Source organism: Mus caroli, chromosome 14 (genome assembly GCF_900094665.2).
Source record: "Mus caroli chromosome 14, CAROLI_EIJ_v1.1, whole genome shotgun sequence".
Classification (NCBI taxonomy): domain Eukaryota; kingdom Metazoa; phylum Chordata; class Mammalia; order Rodentia; family Muridae; genus Mus; species Mus caroli.
In genome coordinates this window covers 68,842,206-68,857,175 of record NC_034583.1, presented here as the reverse complement: position 1 = coordinate 68,857,175, position 14,970 = coordinate 68,842,206, and the positions used below count along the sequence as shown (strand labels likewise).

The following is a 14,970-nucleotide window of genomic DNA, read 5'->3' as shown; positions in this document are numbered from 1 at the left end:
CGGATTTCCGAGTTCGAGGCCAGCCTGGTCTACAAAGTGAGTTCCAGGACAGCCAGAGCTATACAGAGAAACCCTGTCTCGAAAAAACAAAAAAAAAAAAAAAAACCAAAAAAAATTAAATCTGAATTAATAAGACAATTATTTTCACAGAGCTCAGTATCCATGAGTGGCTGACTTTAGGGCTGCCTGTGGGTACCAAAGGACACTGATGCTCCCATCCCTTCTGTAAAATGACAAAGTACTACCCCACACTTCACAGATCTTCCTGTATGCTTTAAATGGTCTGTGGATTACTTATAATATTTAATACGGTGTCAGTGCTGTAGAAAGAGTAAAAGCACTTAACACACTGTAGTCTTTAAGGAATGATGCAGGAAAATTGCCACAGCACATTAGCTATAGACACAGCGCCTATATTTTTTTTCTGAGTATTTTCAGTTCAGTTTGTTAAAGCCATAAATAGACTCACAGATATGATGGGCTATTTCTATAGGTGGCTACCTGGATAATAATCGTTATTCTAAATAGTTGTCTTATGGGCATTTCAAAGCCATCCTCTAAGTCACCTATGCATGGCTGATTAGAGATGGGGACTCAGGAGCTGGATAAATAGCAATGAGTGACATAAAGACTCGAATATTCTTGGGGCAGAAACAATGCCTAACATAAGGAGCTATTGAGGCCACACTGTGGAAGGAAAGGAAATGCAGGGTAGTGCACATTAGCCTCCTTTTCAGTTGTGGAAAGCAGAATTGGGTCCTGGTGGATGGTCACAAGTCACAACTCTCTGAGACAGGGACTATCAAGAAAGCAATGGCAGGGTGGCCCAGACATTTAGGCTACCTGTGCTCACTCAGTGCTAGCCAAGATGTCAACCGTATCTTGAGTACTAACTAGCTGCTCCACTGTAAGTCACCCCTGGGCAGTGGCTGCATCTCTCACCCTAGAAATCTATGCAAATGCCACAGCCTGGCTCACAGTGGGACTCCATGTCTGAGTCCCAGTTCTCAAATCTCTCAGCCTGCTTGCTGAGAAGACTCTTAGTAAATTTCAGCCTTGAATGCTGACCAGTGCCCTGTGAGCAACGCATAGAGGGGCACTCTGGTCTGAGTGTGTGTGTGTGTGTGTGTGTGTGTGTGTGTGTGAGTGTGTGTGTGTATGTGTGTGTGTGTGAGTGCGTGGGTGGGTATTTGTGTGAATCTATGAGTGTGCATTGTGCATGTGTGTGAGTGTGTGTGTGGGGGGGTGTTTGTGTGAGTATATGGGTGTGTATTGTGCATGTGTGTGAGTGTGTGTGTGGGGGGTGTTTGTGTGAGTATATGGGTGTGTATTGTGCATGTGTGTGTGTGTTAGTGTATGTATGAGTGGGTGTGAGCATATGAGTGTGTTTTGTGCATGTGTGTGGGTGGGTGTCTGTGTGAGTATATGAGTGTGTATTGTGCATGTGTGTGTGTGTGTATGTGAGTGTGTGGGTGTGTATGTGAGTGTGTGGGTGGATGTTTGTGTGAGTATATGGGTGTGTATTGTGCATGTGTGTGTGAGTATGTGTGTGTATGTGTGTGTGTTTGTGTGAGCATATGAGTGTGTTTTGTGCATGTGTGTGGGTGGGTGTTTGTGTGAGTATATGAGTGTGTGTGTGTATGTGTGAGTGTGTATGTGAGTGTGTGGGTGGGTGTTTGTGTGAGTATATGAGTGTGTGTGTGTGTGAGTATGTGAGTATGTATACATGTTAGTATGTGCACATATGTGTGGAGGCCAGAGGTCAGTACTGAGAATCCAAACTTAGGTTTTCATGATTGTCCGGCAAGCACCTTAGGGCTGAACCACCTCCCCAACCCCTTTACTGCTTTTGGTCAGTCATAAGAAAGAGCTTTCTCTCCATTTCCCCAGTGCCCTCCCACCGCATACAAGCCATTAGAAGTCTTAATGACCTTACTGATCAACACATCCTGAGTTCACTCATACCCATGGCCACCATTCCAGCTCCATCAGCACCACTTCCCTAGGTTAATGTCTCCATCCCCCACCCCCACCCTGTCATTCATTCTTCACATCACAACCCTCAATGTTCCCGGTTAGAAAACTCATCTTGCCTCAGTGGTGGTTTAAGAAAGAATGGCCCCCATAGGCTCATACATTTGAATGCTTAGTCACACAGAGAGTGGCACTATTTGAAAGGATTAAGGGGAGTGACCTTGTTGGAGGCAGTGCCACTAGAGGTGGGCTTTGCGGGTGTAAAAGCCCATGCCAAGCCCAGGGTCCCCCTCTCTGCCTTCAGATCAAGATGTAGCTCTCAACTACTTCTTCAGAACCATGTCTGCTTACATGCCATCCTTCTTCCTGGTATGATAAGAATGGACTGAACCTCTGAAACTGTAAGCCAGCTCCAATTAAATATTTTCCTTTATAAGAGTTGCAGTGGTCATGGCATCTCTTCACAGCACTAGAACAGTGGTGGAGACAACTTTCTCTGCCCAAAGCTCTCCCGTGGATTGCTTCTCACTGGCCTGAGAAGAGTCACTATCTTATGCAATCTCATATTTCATCCTTCCCACCTCTCCTGCTGGCTCCCATACTCTAATCTTCATCCAAAATGCATTTAAACTTTGGGATTCAAGGTCCACCCTCATTTCCACAACAGAGCCTTTCACTTGCTGTCTTGCCGACAACCGGGGCCATTCTAGTCTAGTCTAGTCTAGTCTAGGTAGTCATCTCTACCTCTGAGTCCTGTGTGCCTAGTTCTTCACACACAGAGCAGTTGGCACTGAGCTGTGTGTGTATGTGTGTGTGTGAGGCCTTTGGTTGCCTATGCCTCCAGCTGCCCACTCTCTGATTTCACCTTCATGGTATTCACCACAATTTGGAAAAGTCTCACAGTTTCATTGTTGACTTTGGTTTCTGTCTTGCAGGCTGTGATTTGCATGTGACAGGGGCTGGTTCACTCCACTGCTTAGGACCCTTACCTTGTTGGAGGAAGTGTGTCTTGGCAGAGTGTGACCTGCTAAGGTACTCATTGGGTAAATGAGGCTTCTAGGCTCATGTTCCCTGTATTCACTGCTGCAGACAGAAGCTGGGCCATGAAAAAAAGCCCATTGATACGGAGCACAAAGTCCACCCAGCCCTGTGCCAGCCACTCTGATTGGCTTTTCATAAGGCAAGGTAACAGGTTTACTCACAAACTCAGCTAAGAGGAAATGAGTCTGAGCTCTCCAGGGTGTTTTAGAAAGATCCTCAGCTGGCTTGTCCACTGCAAAACGGGTCAAGCAAAGACAAAGGCAGTGCATGGCTGGCTTCTCTCCAACTCCAACGTGACTCCAAATGGGGGGACTGGTTCCTGTGACATTGTTTGGACTGGTTTGAGGCTATGTGCATTTTCTGCTACTGAATTTGTGCTCTGTTTTTTATTCCCCCTTGGGGTTAATTTGGATTAAGAACTATTACTTAGAGATGGTTTGGGTTTTCATAAATCAATAGGGTCCATGCTGTCATTTACCTTCCAGTCCAGATTCATTCAAGCCTTTGAAGCACTGTTCTGTCATCTTTCTATGGGGTTCTTAAGTGCTTCTTTCGTTCAAATGGTTATGCGGGGGCAGGTTCAGGGGCAGGACTTACTGAAAAGTTTGCACTGAATCCCACAAGTTTTCTATCATAAATTCAGGGTTGAGTGCTCTTGTATGTAACTTCTAACCAGGAGAAAGCTTGTTGCCTTTTGAACACTAGTGAGCTTATGCCCACAGGGTACGCCTAACTGATACACCCTGATACATATGCACATACTACAGAGTTTGCTCTAGAAGAGACACCATTATTTCTGTTTGTTAAGAGGCTATTGTGGGAGGGTATAGGGGATTTTCAGAGAGGAAACTAGGAAAGGGGATAGCATTTGAAATGTAAATGAAGAAAATATCTAATTAAAAAAAGAAGAGCCTATTGGATGTGTATCTCAGGATACCATGGGAATGGACTCTATAAACTTTAAGGGCAATACAAATGCAAGCTCTTTTCAAAAATTGATCAAGAACATAAAATATGTGTCTAAAGGCTTGATTAGTTGTTTCAATGGTGATTACCAGAGTTTATTATCCAGAGAGATTTCCTGGTGGGTTTAATTTGGATCTGTGTGTCACCAAAATCAATAAGAGAGAAAATAAGTACAGAAAATAAACAGCCCCACCAATAGTTATATATTTTGTGGTATAAACATCAAATTTAAGGAATGATGGCCAAGATTCCTCTAACAAATAAAGCAGCTCTTTCCACCTCTAACCAAATAGCACGTACTTTTAATTGGCACCCATCAAGGGTTCATTTATTAGGAATGGGGCTATTAATGTGACACATTGCTATCTCTAAGATGCTTAAGGCTTTTTAATATAATTAATATAAGGAAAGAATTGACTACTAGTAGTAGCTACTGTATCTATAAAAACACTAAAAGTCTTCTAAAGAGAAAGGAAGCAAACCCAATAAGAGTAGCTAGATAATTCCTGGCTTGGTTTATAAGTAGGTAACGATGAGGTCCCTTCCTCCCCTCAGCTTCTCTAACAAAATGATCTAACCAATGTTGTCAGGTTTTGATGTTTTCCTGAATCAGAGTAAAGCATGTAAACTCACATTTACCATGTTAAAAGCAGGTTGTGAGACCCACAGAAGCAGCGTAGACTACTCAGAGGACATCAGCACCCACCAGCAGTTAGCAGAAGCCTCAAAGCTGGAACAGCCACTGCACATCCTTCAAAGTCTCCCATTTACAAAATGGAATCATTACACTTCCAAAATATGCTTCAGTGGGGCTGGAGAGATGACACAGCAGTCAAGAACACTGCTGTTTCTTCAGAGGACCCAGGTTTGAGTTCTAGCACCCACATGGTACCTGAGAAGCATCTGTAACTCCAGTCCCAGGGGACTCAATGCCCTCTTCTGATCTCTACAGGTACTGAGCACGTACAAGATGCATAGATATAGATGCAGGAAAAATATACTTAAACATGCAAATGAGCAAATAAAATTAGATAAAACCCACACTTCAGTGATGGGGGAAGTTGAATACATAAGTCATCCACTTGCAAAAAGAATATGCTTCCTTAAATCATGAAAGCCCTTACATCTTAGAAGGTATACACCCCAGGTGCCTCCCAGAAAGAACCTAGCATAATAGAGACAGTCTGTATAGTGTTATCAGCAACGTTCCAACATTTATGTGGAGTCTCAAAATACTTATACCTGACATCAGCATGTTTGCTGTGAGACTGTGTAGGCTACCAATGTCAGAAGCTACACCCATAAAGTCTCACCAACATGAACTGTCCAAACATGAGCTGAATAAGGATGATAACCAATAGGTATGCCAAAGTTCATGGAGAAAAGTCCAAGTGGACTCTACCCTACACAAAGAACTACAAGCAACCGAGGAATCCTGAGAGTGGAAGAAACAGTCTTCCCAGGGAAGAGTGTGCCAAAAGGTTATCTAATACCTAATGGTGAGCCCTAAAAACATACACACAAGTAACATTATACAACTTGGCAGGTTCTATTTAGGAAGATATCTATATCTATATCTATATCTATATCTGTATCTGTATCTGTATCTGTATCTGTATCTGTATCTGTATCTGTATCTATATCTATATCTATCTATATATACATATATATCTATATCTATCTATCGCTATCTCTATATAGAATCTCCTGTGTTGTATATTATACATATACACTTATGTAAGTATATTTGTATAATAACAATGAAAAAGAAAGCATGGATTTGAAAGAGAACAAGGCATATGGGGGAGAGTCTGGAGGGAAGAAAGGGAAGGGGAAAACATTGTAATTATAATATAATCTAGAAAATAAAAAGAGTACTCAATCTATTAAAAATTACTTACTGCATCTATCTTGAGTTTTTCCTCCATCCGAATGTATTAGTCAATGTAAAATATCTTTAGTGAGTTTTTTCTCCAAGTGTTCATACCCAAGCACTGGGGTCTAACTATATCATGCCACTAACTCTGAAGCCACCTACAAACTACTGTAACATACAGCCTCAGAGGGATGTGATGCTCGGTTGCGTGGAAGGGGACAAAATAACAGCCTAAATAAACAGAAGTGTGGTTCTGCCTTCTTACTCTAAGCCAGTGCATGCATGCTCACACAAGTACAGGCGCCCATGGAAGCCAGTGAGGGGTCAGGGTCCCTGAACAGGTGATGCAGGAAATTGCGAGTTGCTGGATGTGAGCAATGAGAACTCAACTTGAATTCACTCTTAACCAATGATCCATCTCTCCAACATCATGACTCAGCCTTCTCATATGAGTCTGAATGTCCTTAACCCAGGAAGTCTGGATATTCTGTATGCACGTACATATGATATATGTATGCCGCAGTTGGCATATCACATATACTGTACCGCAGTAACAAAGATTTAGGAGTGATCTGGAGTCTAGAACATTATTTAATGCTGCTCTAATGTTTTCCCAAAATGCCGCACAACTTTACAAGTAATTGATTTCACCAAGGATGCTCATTTTATTAGCTAGTTATACCTCCAGTGTTCAGCTTGATGGATTTGGGCTCTTTCTTCCTCCTGGTGCTGTCCTTTAGTTTCCAGTAATTTATTCTAGGAACAATAAAAGTTTTAAGATATGGTTTTCAATTAACACGGTTGTACAGAAGGCACCCAAATCAATTACACATTTAACCTTACCTAGTGCAACATTTCACTTTTGAAGCTTCTATTTAAATCTATTTGGACATGAAATTATTTTCCTTCAATAAGTAGGTAGCAAAAAAATAATTGCAGCTGAGTCTAACAGAATAGCTCCGTGAGTGTAAAATTGTCAGATTAAAAAGCCAATGTGCACGGTCAAGAAATTAGACCAAGGTGTACAAAATGCAGAGAAGAAAACACAATGTGACTCAAACTCATCTGGGTCTTACAAAGAAAAAACAAATCGAATTAGTTCCTTTAAGAATATCATGCAATACCATTTCTTAGTATTTTTGTAACCTTTCTTTCCTAGTAAAAAGCCACTGTGACTTAAAAGTAAATATCAAACTCAATTTTGCAGTGTAATTCTGTTGGTAAAGAGTTCTCAGCCTTTACCAGAGAATAAGTTCTCCCCTAACATTGAGCAGTTATATCTATTTTTTTTTAAAGTTATTTTTCCTGCTACCAGAACTTTAGGCTCCCTAGGGGTTCTCTAGGGTTTCAGCTACATCACATAACTGTGAGTCTCTAGTTTCTAACATTGGATTGTCTTCTTGGAAGGACTAACTTATTGCAGACACAGACACTCCATTATAGGCTTATACCACAGGGAGAACTATGTGCCAGGATTTCCTAGATACCTGTCATCCACCTTCAGGCAGACAAGTTTTAATCTTATTCTCAAAGACAGACAAAAGCAGAGGGAAGAAAACTGCTAGGTCCAAGTATACACCAACCCTGGAGCTGAAGAGATTTCTCTGGTAGGTACTGTATTGTTGTGTCCTGATAAGTGCGTACCAATGAGCGGTCATGCTCATGGCTGATGTTTTAGAACTACCACATTTCCTGGTGAAAAGCCTAAAATAAACTGAAAATTCATACTGAACCCAAAACACTTGTTTCTTATACATTATTCTCTAAATCTATTGCTTCCCAGACTCTACAGAATATTGGTTCATCCTTAGACTTAACACAATGCTAGTCAGTGAAAATTGAGATTTTTTTTTTACAAAATTATGCATACTATTTACCCACTCAACACTTCCCAAGAACCTGGTGCCAAGCCCAATGCTCCTGTAGCTCCACATTAAGGTTTCCAATTCATCTGCTTGTTTTAGTTTTGTTTACAATTTTAAATTTTAATTACAATCTAACCACATCACTTCTCCTACCATTCTTCACTCCACGCCCCCCTCCCCCTCCATGTCCCTTCCCTCTGACAGCTCCTTGCTCCTCTTCTCAAATCCCTTGATTGACATTGTTGTATACATATCTATAAATATATAAATACTACCTGCTGAGTCTGTCCAGTGTCACTTGTGCCTTTCATCTCAGGGGTGACCACTTTGCATTGTATGACTAGGTGTCTTTTAACGCCAGCCTCTGGAGGTGCTAGGAGCCTCCGTGCCCTGAGATTTAATCAGTTTGCGCCTTGCCTCTTCTTAAATATGAGTTCTGCCTCCTTATGCTTTGCTTGGTCAGTTATCACTTGCCATCTATTCTCTAGCTACAAAATTTTTGCTAAGACTCTCGCAGTGTGACTCTCACATGTCTGAGATTCTGGGTTGAATCTCACCAAATAAATAAATAAATAAATAAATAAATAAATAAATAAATAAATATGATGCCTTTTTTCCCTTTTGGTCTCTAAGTCCCTTATCCATTTTTGTTGTTGTTGTTATTGTTGTGTTGCTATTGTCCTTGTAAACTTATAGTATCAAAAAAAGATCATGTTTTATCTATTTATGCCAGAAATGAGAAGAAAGAGACCAGAGATAAGCAAAATTATTGAGGAACATATTAGGGGAAAAGGATCAAGACTGTAATCATAGCCATAAAAAGAAGGAGGAGAAAGACGAAGAGGAGGAGGAGAAAGAGAAAGAAATTAATTAAAAAGACCTAGAGCTACAAGACATTTTTTTTTTCGAGACAGGGTTTCTCTGTATAGCCCTGGCCGTCCTGGAACTCACTCTGTAGACCAGGCTGGCCTCGAACTCAGAAATCCACCTGCCTCTTTCTCCCAAGTGCTGGGATTAAAGGCGTGCACCACCACCGTCCAGCTGCTACAAGACATTTTTAAAATGCATCATGAAACTTGGTGATGTAAACAGCTCATGTCTGGCAGGAGACCCAGTGCAAGGGGAAATATGGTCATGGTAAACTTGTGCTGTGCCTATGCATGGACAGTTGAATGAAGGGTGATGAACAGCTACTAAGAGAACAATCAAAACTAGATCCATCACTTAATAAACACAAATAAACTTTATAGAAATCTAGAAGATTTGATCCTAAAAACATGAAATCACATTTTCAAAGGAGGTATGAGTAAATTTATAAATATAACAAAGACAGTCATACAAGGAGACCATTGACTCATTCACCTTACTGGAGATCCATGGCTCCTCTTTTGATGAAATACCATAAGCTAGGTTTAAAATAAGGGAAATAGGGACAAATAAATAATTAAGAGATAATTTGATGTGTTCTGTTCATTCATCAAACAAACTTTAGAAGGTCTTGAGGTGAGCTGGGCTCAGATGGATTTGACGGTTCTGCAGGGGCACACATGACAGATAAGCTCCTTGCTCTAGCACGGTTTCTGTTCTAGAGGAAGCTTGTGGCCGAGGAGAAGAACATGCAGCCCAGTTGTATGCAGAGGATATTAAGAGTGATCTGAGGCATGGTGGCTTGATGATGGTTTTAGGCAGAGGCCTGAGAAAAGGACTGAAGAGCTGCATCAACCAGCAAGGAGGAGGGAACACATTGGAGAAGGTGATGGCTAAGAATAGATGGTGTACAGAAAAAAACAGGGTTGTCTGTCAGCTCAAGGTTGTTCTTGCCTTCACTCAGAGAAACAGGAATCAAAACAGTGAGAGAAAATGTTTCTACTATATTGGCAAAATTCAGAAAAGTCTGACAGAGAATCAGGAACATTCAATTTGGTAGACCAAAATTTCGTTTAGGGAGCACAATATAGCAGTAATCACCAAGTAATAAAATATACTTGTCCTCTGTTGAAGGATTTGAGGATGAAAAGGATTTGGATACAGATGTTCCCAGCTGTATTCCAAACTGTGGATGTTAAGGAGCAAATCTTAATGTCTATCCATGAGGAGCAATAAGAAAGGTGGATCGTCCACATAATGTAATTCTATGAAACAGTTTCAGAGAATGAGATATAGCTTGGGGTGAAGGGCTGTAAGATACATGAATAGATTAAAAAGCCAGAGCAGAGACGGAACTGGATAAAACCCTTACCACAGAAGCATGAGAACTCACATAAAAGCTGGGTAGACATAGTAGCCCACCTGTAAGCCCAGCATCTAAAGGCTCAGGGCAGTGGGGTGGTTCCTGAGTTCAGTGAGAGACCCTACCTCAAGTAATTATAGTATTAAAGTGATCAGGGAAGATGCTCACCGTCAACCTCTGGCCTCCCATGTGAATACTCACATATATACACACTCTGTGAATGTGTTTATACACATGTGAATATCCATGCACATAGGAACATATACTACATATTTATTCATTCATACATATATATATATATATATATATATATATATATATCACGAAAATAAAAACCTAGAGCAGTTTTTTGAAATCCATACCTAAAAATAAAAACTATATACAAATAACCATTCTAATGTTTAGATATTTAAATTTTATTTGCATGAGGATTTGTATATGCAAATGTGTGTATCTGTGGTGGTCATGAGAATGTGTGGAATCCTTGGAACTGGAGTTACAGAGAGCTGTGAGCTACCATGTGAGTGGTAGGAATCAAACTCACATCCTCTGCAAGAGCAACAAGTGCTCTAAACAACTGAGCCATCTCTTTACCGCCCCCATTTTCAACTTTTAAATGCTTGCATATAGCATACTTAAAATATCTTGTAGGAAAATGCAAGAAAATGTTCATTGCTATTGGTTGGGGACTTGGGTGGTAGATAGAGAAAGCAAGCTTTCACATCCGATGCACTTCAGGTATTATGATGTATCTACACACATACTACTCCCTTATACCAACTATGGGAATGTGTAACTCATGCAAAAGACCACCTCTGCTTTCTTAATTTTTCCCTTTGTTTAAAGATGTAATTCTGCTCTAATTAAGAATATATTAAAATCAGTAAGTAAGTAAAAACAGATTCTAATAGGTACAGTTTTTAACCTTTAGTGGTCATAAAACAGGAAATGAATATACTAGGAAGCTCAGAACTGAAAGGGAGAAGGAAGGACGATGACATGTCAATCTTCTTGCCAAGGCAAAGATGGGGAGAGAAAGGACCTGGTGGGAAGTGGGGACAGGGAGCTGATGAGCCACTGCCATTCCAGAACATAGCTCCAGATGGCAGGAGGGGGAGGGGGTGGCTGGTACCACTGCTGTCAGGATTATTTTCTGATCATCAGCACAGTGTATTCCAAAGAGAGGCCGATTTTTCTTCGGTAGCAAGAAAGATCATTTCAGCTAATTAATTTGTTCTGCTGAACTGACAGCCGCCGAGGATGTGTCTGCATGCCCCATAAGCATACCTGTGGGTCATTTCCTTGGGTTCGCTCATGAAAGGGCACATACAAAATAAGTTGTTCTAGTCCCAGCGACTGAGACTGTAACACAAAGAGAATCAAGATGCTATGATGCACAGCACAGCAGACACTCGATCCTTATCATATTCGGCACATAGATGTTAGGTACCAGCCTCTCCCCAGACACCTGGATTTGTACAAATTTAAGTTCAGTGCAGCTCTTCCCCGAAGGAAACGGTCTTTTAAAATGGAAGCAGACCCAGAAGGAACCTTGAACCAAAGCAAAAAGAAACGCACTGCTGAACCTAAATCCCAACAATAACACGGAAAGACAAAGCAAGAAAGGCAAGCAAGCAAGAGAAATGAATATTCAACGCTTTTAAGGATATCTGTAAACGCTCTCTAAGGAGAGGGTGTGGATCTTCTCCAGGCATGGAAAGCTCCAGGCAAAGAGGGCACTTCCAGGAAATAGGAAGACACCACCTTGAGATGTCAAGAATGGAAAAGTGTCAAGACGGGTCTGGTAGCCTATTACCTGTGAGGAATCCGTTGCTAACAAAGGACCATCTGACTAAGGTAGGGAGCACGGTGTGCTAGAGAGCTGCTACCCACCTCCAGGGATTAGTACCGGGAGCCCAGTCTCCACGGGACTTCGGGAGGGTATCTCCTGCTAGAGGTAAGATCAGCTCTGTGCCTCTATGTATTCCCAGCGCCCTGCACTATCAAAGGAGCCCTGGTACCACATTCAGGTGTGTGCAAAGCTGTGGAAGCTTTGAGAAGGGATGAGGCTAGAGCAAAAAACCAGCTCCAAAGCAACTCTTGAGTACACTAATTGAAAACGAAGATAGGGCGGGTTTGAAATCATGTCCGATTCCGACTGTGGCATGTACAGACACGGTTCAGCCTGACTGCTTCATGTAAACATTTAAGTGTGGTCGCCTGGAGGGATGAATTTCTCCCAGGAGAGGATGTTCTCTCAGCTCAACCAGAGAAGTACAGTGGAAGCAGAAGGGCCGAGGCAAGGGACAGGAAAAGAAGTGCGGTCTTTGAATATTTGCTGCGAAAGACTTTGAGGGGATGGGGGAGTCTAAAGGGCCCTGGTTCCCAGGCTCCCTACCAGAAGGGGTCAGCTGAAGGACAGAGATGACCTTGGCTAGCAAGAATGATGAGAAAAGGGTGAAGGATTCTGGGAAAGAAAGAGGTGGCCCAACCAAGTGGAAGAAAATAAGCGCTGAGGGGTGAAATGGAAGAGTCAAGAAAAGTATACAGAGAGAAGGAACACTTATGGAAAACCATACACAGTATGGCCAAGTTCCCCTTAACTAGTGTGGATGAGCGCTATCGTTTAGTATCAATATTAACAAATGGAGTCCAGCTCCACCATCTTTGATTTCACCATTCTCTGTCCTTCACCTAGAAACATTTCACAGCAACTATGAACTCCGTTTGGCGTGGTGGCGCACGCCTTTAATCCCAGCACTCGGGAGGCAAAGGCAGGCAGATCTTTGAGTTCGAGGCCAGCCTGGTCTACAAAGTGAGTTCCAGAACAGCCAGGGCTATACAGAGAAACCCTGTCTTGAAAAACAGAAAAGAAAAGAGTAAAGAAAAGCTTTTCTTTTGCTGACGATTTGATTACTGTAGAGAATGTAGAAACTATAAAAAGTATAAGGGAAAACAATTATTCAGAAGACCCCCCCCCCCAGAGATACGTCCCTTTAGCGAGTTCCTGTGTTTTCTTCCTGATGAAACGCACAACAGATTACCGATTGTCACCCTGGGTCACATCATCAGGCTTAGTGTGTGCCAGGCCTTAGGACCAACTCTTGACAAGCTTCCTCTCATTTGATCCAAACAAAATGTTTCAAGGCAGATACCAGCACCATCAAACACAGCACACAAGGCTGGGGCAAGGAAGCAATCTACACAAGGCACAGTAACAGGAGGTGGGTTTAAAAAGTCTGTCTCTGTTCTGTTTTTAACCTATGTTTTCATTTTCACAAAATGTGAACATATTCTTGCCATTAAAATATGCTGGCAACTACCATATGGACTTCCAGAATCTTCCAGTCTTCTACCAGGGAATACATCATTTCGAATTTTGATTAATCATTAGAAAAATAAATGTGTGCATACTTCTTGTGGGCATCTGTGATGGTTTGTACATGCTTAGCCCATGGAGTGGCACTATTAGAAGGGGTGGCCCTGTTGGAGTAGGTGTGTCACTGTGGGTGTGGACCCTCATTCTAGCTGTCTGGGAATCAGTATTCTACTAATAGCCTTCAGGTGGAGATGTGGGACTCTCAGCTCCTCCTGTACTATGTCTGCCTAGATGCTGTCATGCTCCCACCTTGTTGAAAATGGACTGAACCTCTGAACCTGTAAGCCAGCCCCAAATATATGTTGTCTTTTATAAGACTTGCCTTAGTCAGGGTGTCTGTTTAAAACCCTAACTAGGACAGCATCCCTATCATTTTCTCATAACAAATGCACATATTTGCCAGGCATGATGTTGTTACAAGTTCTTCATCCCAGTGCTCAGTAGGCTAGCCTGGGCTATTTATTTCATAGTATGGCATGCTGTCAAAAATAGATAGATAGATAGATAGATAGATAGATAGATAGATAGATAGATAGATAGACAGATAGACAGATAGACAGATATAAATAAATAGCATTTACAACTATTGCTTTTTAAAAAATTGATAGTTCCCTAGAGCTGCTCACGTTCTCCTGGCAGCAGCAACAGCATCTGGTTTGTATACACCATATTGTAAACACTACTCTAAGTTCCCAGCCCAGCAAATATATAAATCAGTGGTAATGATTTTGTGAAGTTCCTCACTTAATTTCTCCATTATTCTCAGAGTTGAGATTTAGAGATAATTTTCCAAGTATTTAAAATTAAACACACAAATTATTTTGGATTCAACAATAGTTACTACAATGTTGGGTTTTTCCACTCAGAGCCACCACCACCTCTGTTCATTAAAATGGACTTTTATAGATAAAAGGAAGTTATGGTTTGTTTGTTTGTTTGTTTGTTTTAAGCTACTTATTGATTAAAAAAATCACAGTAAAGTCTGTGGGCTCCTTTTTACCTTACTATATTTCCTGATCAATTTTCACTGGCATTTGGAAAAGTGATAAATCTTGATAAAGCTGTTGTAGCCAACTCTCACTCGGACTTCAACCTGACTAATTATGCTTCAACAAACTCTCTTGGGTTGTGTAGGCAAATCACTGCCATCCACACATATTAGCCTATTTCCAATAATTAGAGGAGTTCCTTTAAATTTTTCATTTCTTGCCTTATCAAGGTGGCTAAAATAATTCTCAAAGCTTGTTCCATGTAATATGGATGGTTTTCTATCAAATAGCTTTGAAGAACCCTGCACCATTATTTCCAGAGTGATCTTGGTTTACATGGCTGGGATTGTAAGCATCTTTATATTGCTCTTTTGACACCAATAGTGGAGACATTGGGGTTTTGTTTTGGAAAGTTATATGTATGCTAAGAATGTGTTTTTATTACAATTAATTAAATTTTTGTTTAATTGACAGAATATAAAAATCTATCATTTTTTCTGCAACTTAAAAGATGGGCAGATATCTACAGAACATTCTATCCTAAAACAAAAGGATATACCTTCTTCTCAGCACCTCACGGTACCTTCTCCAAAATTGACCACATAATTGGTCACAAAGCAAGCCTCAACATATACAAAAATATTGAAATT

At 41.1% G+C, this 14,970-nt stretch overlaps 1 protein-coding gene across 1 annotated transcript in view; it reads right to left on the bottom strand.

Annotated features, from left to right (window-relative positions):
- Window positions 1–14,970, bottom strand: part of Epsti1 (epithelial stromal interaction 1) — a 96,542-nt gene that overhangs the window by 8,435 nt on the left and 73,137 nt on the right. Inside the window, 1 exon segment of the mRNA XM_021182135.2 lies at window positions 6,523–6,613. Within this exon segment, the coding sequence (XP_021037794.1) occupies window positions 6,523–6,613 (91 nt within the window).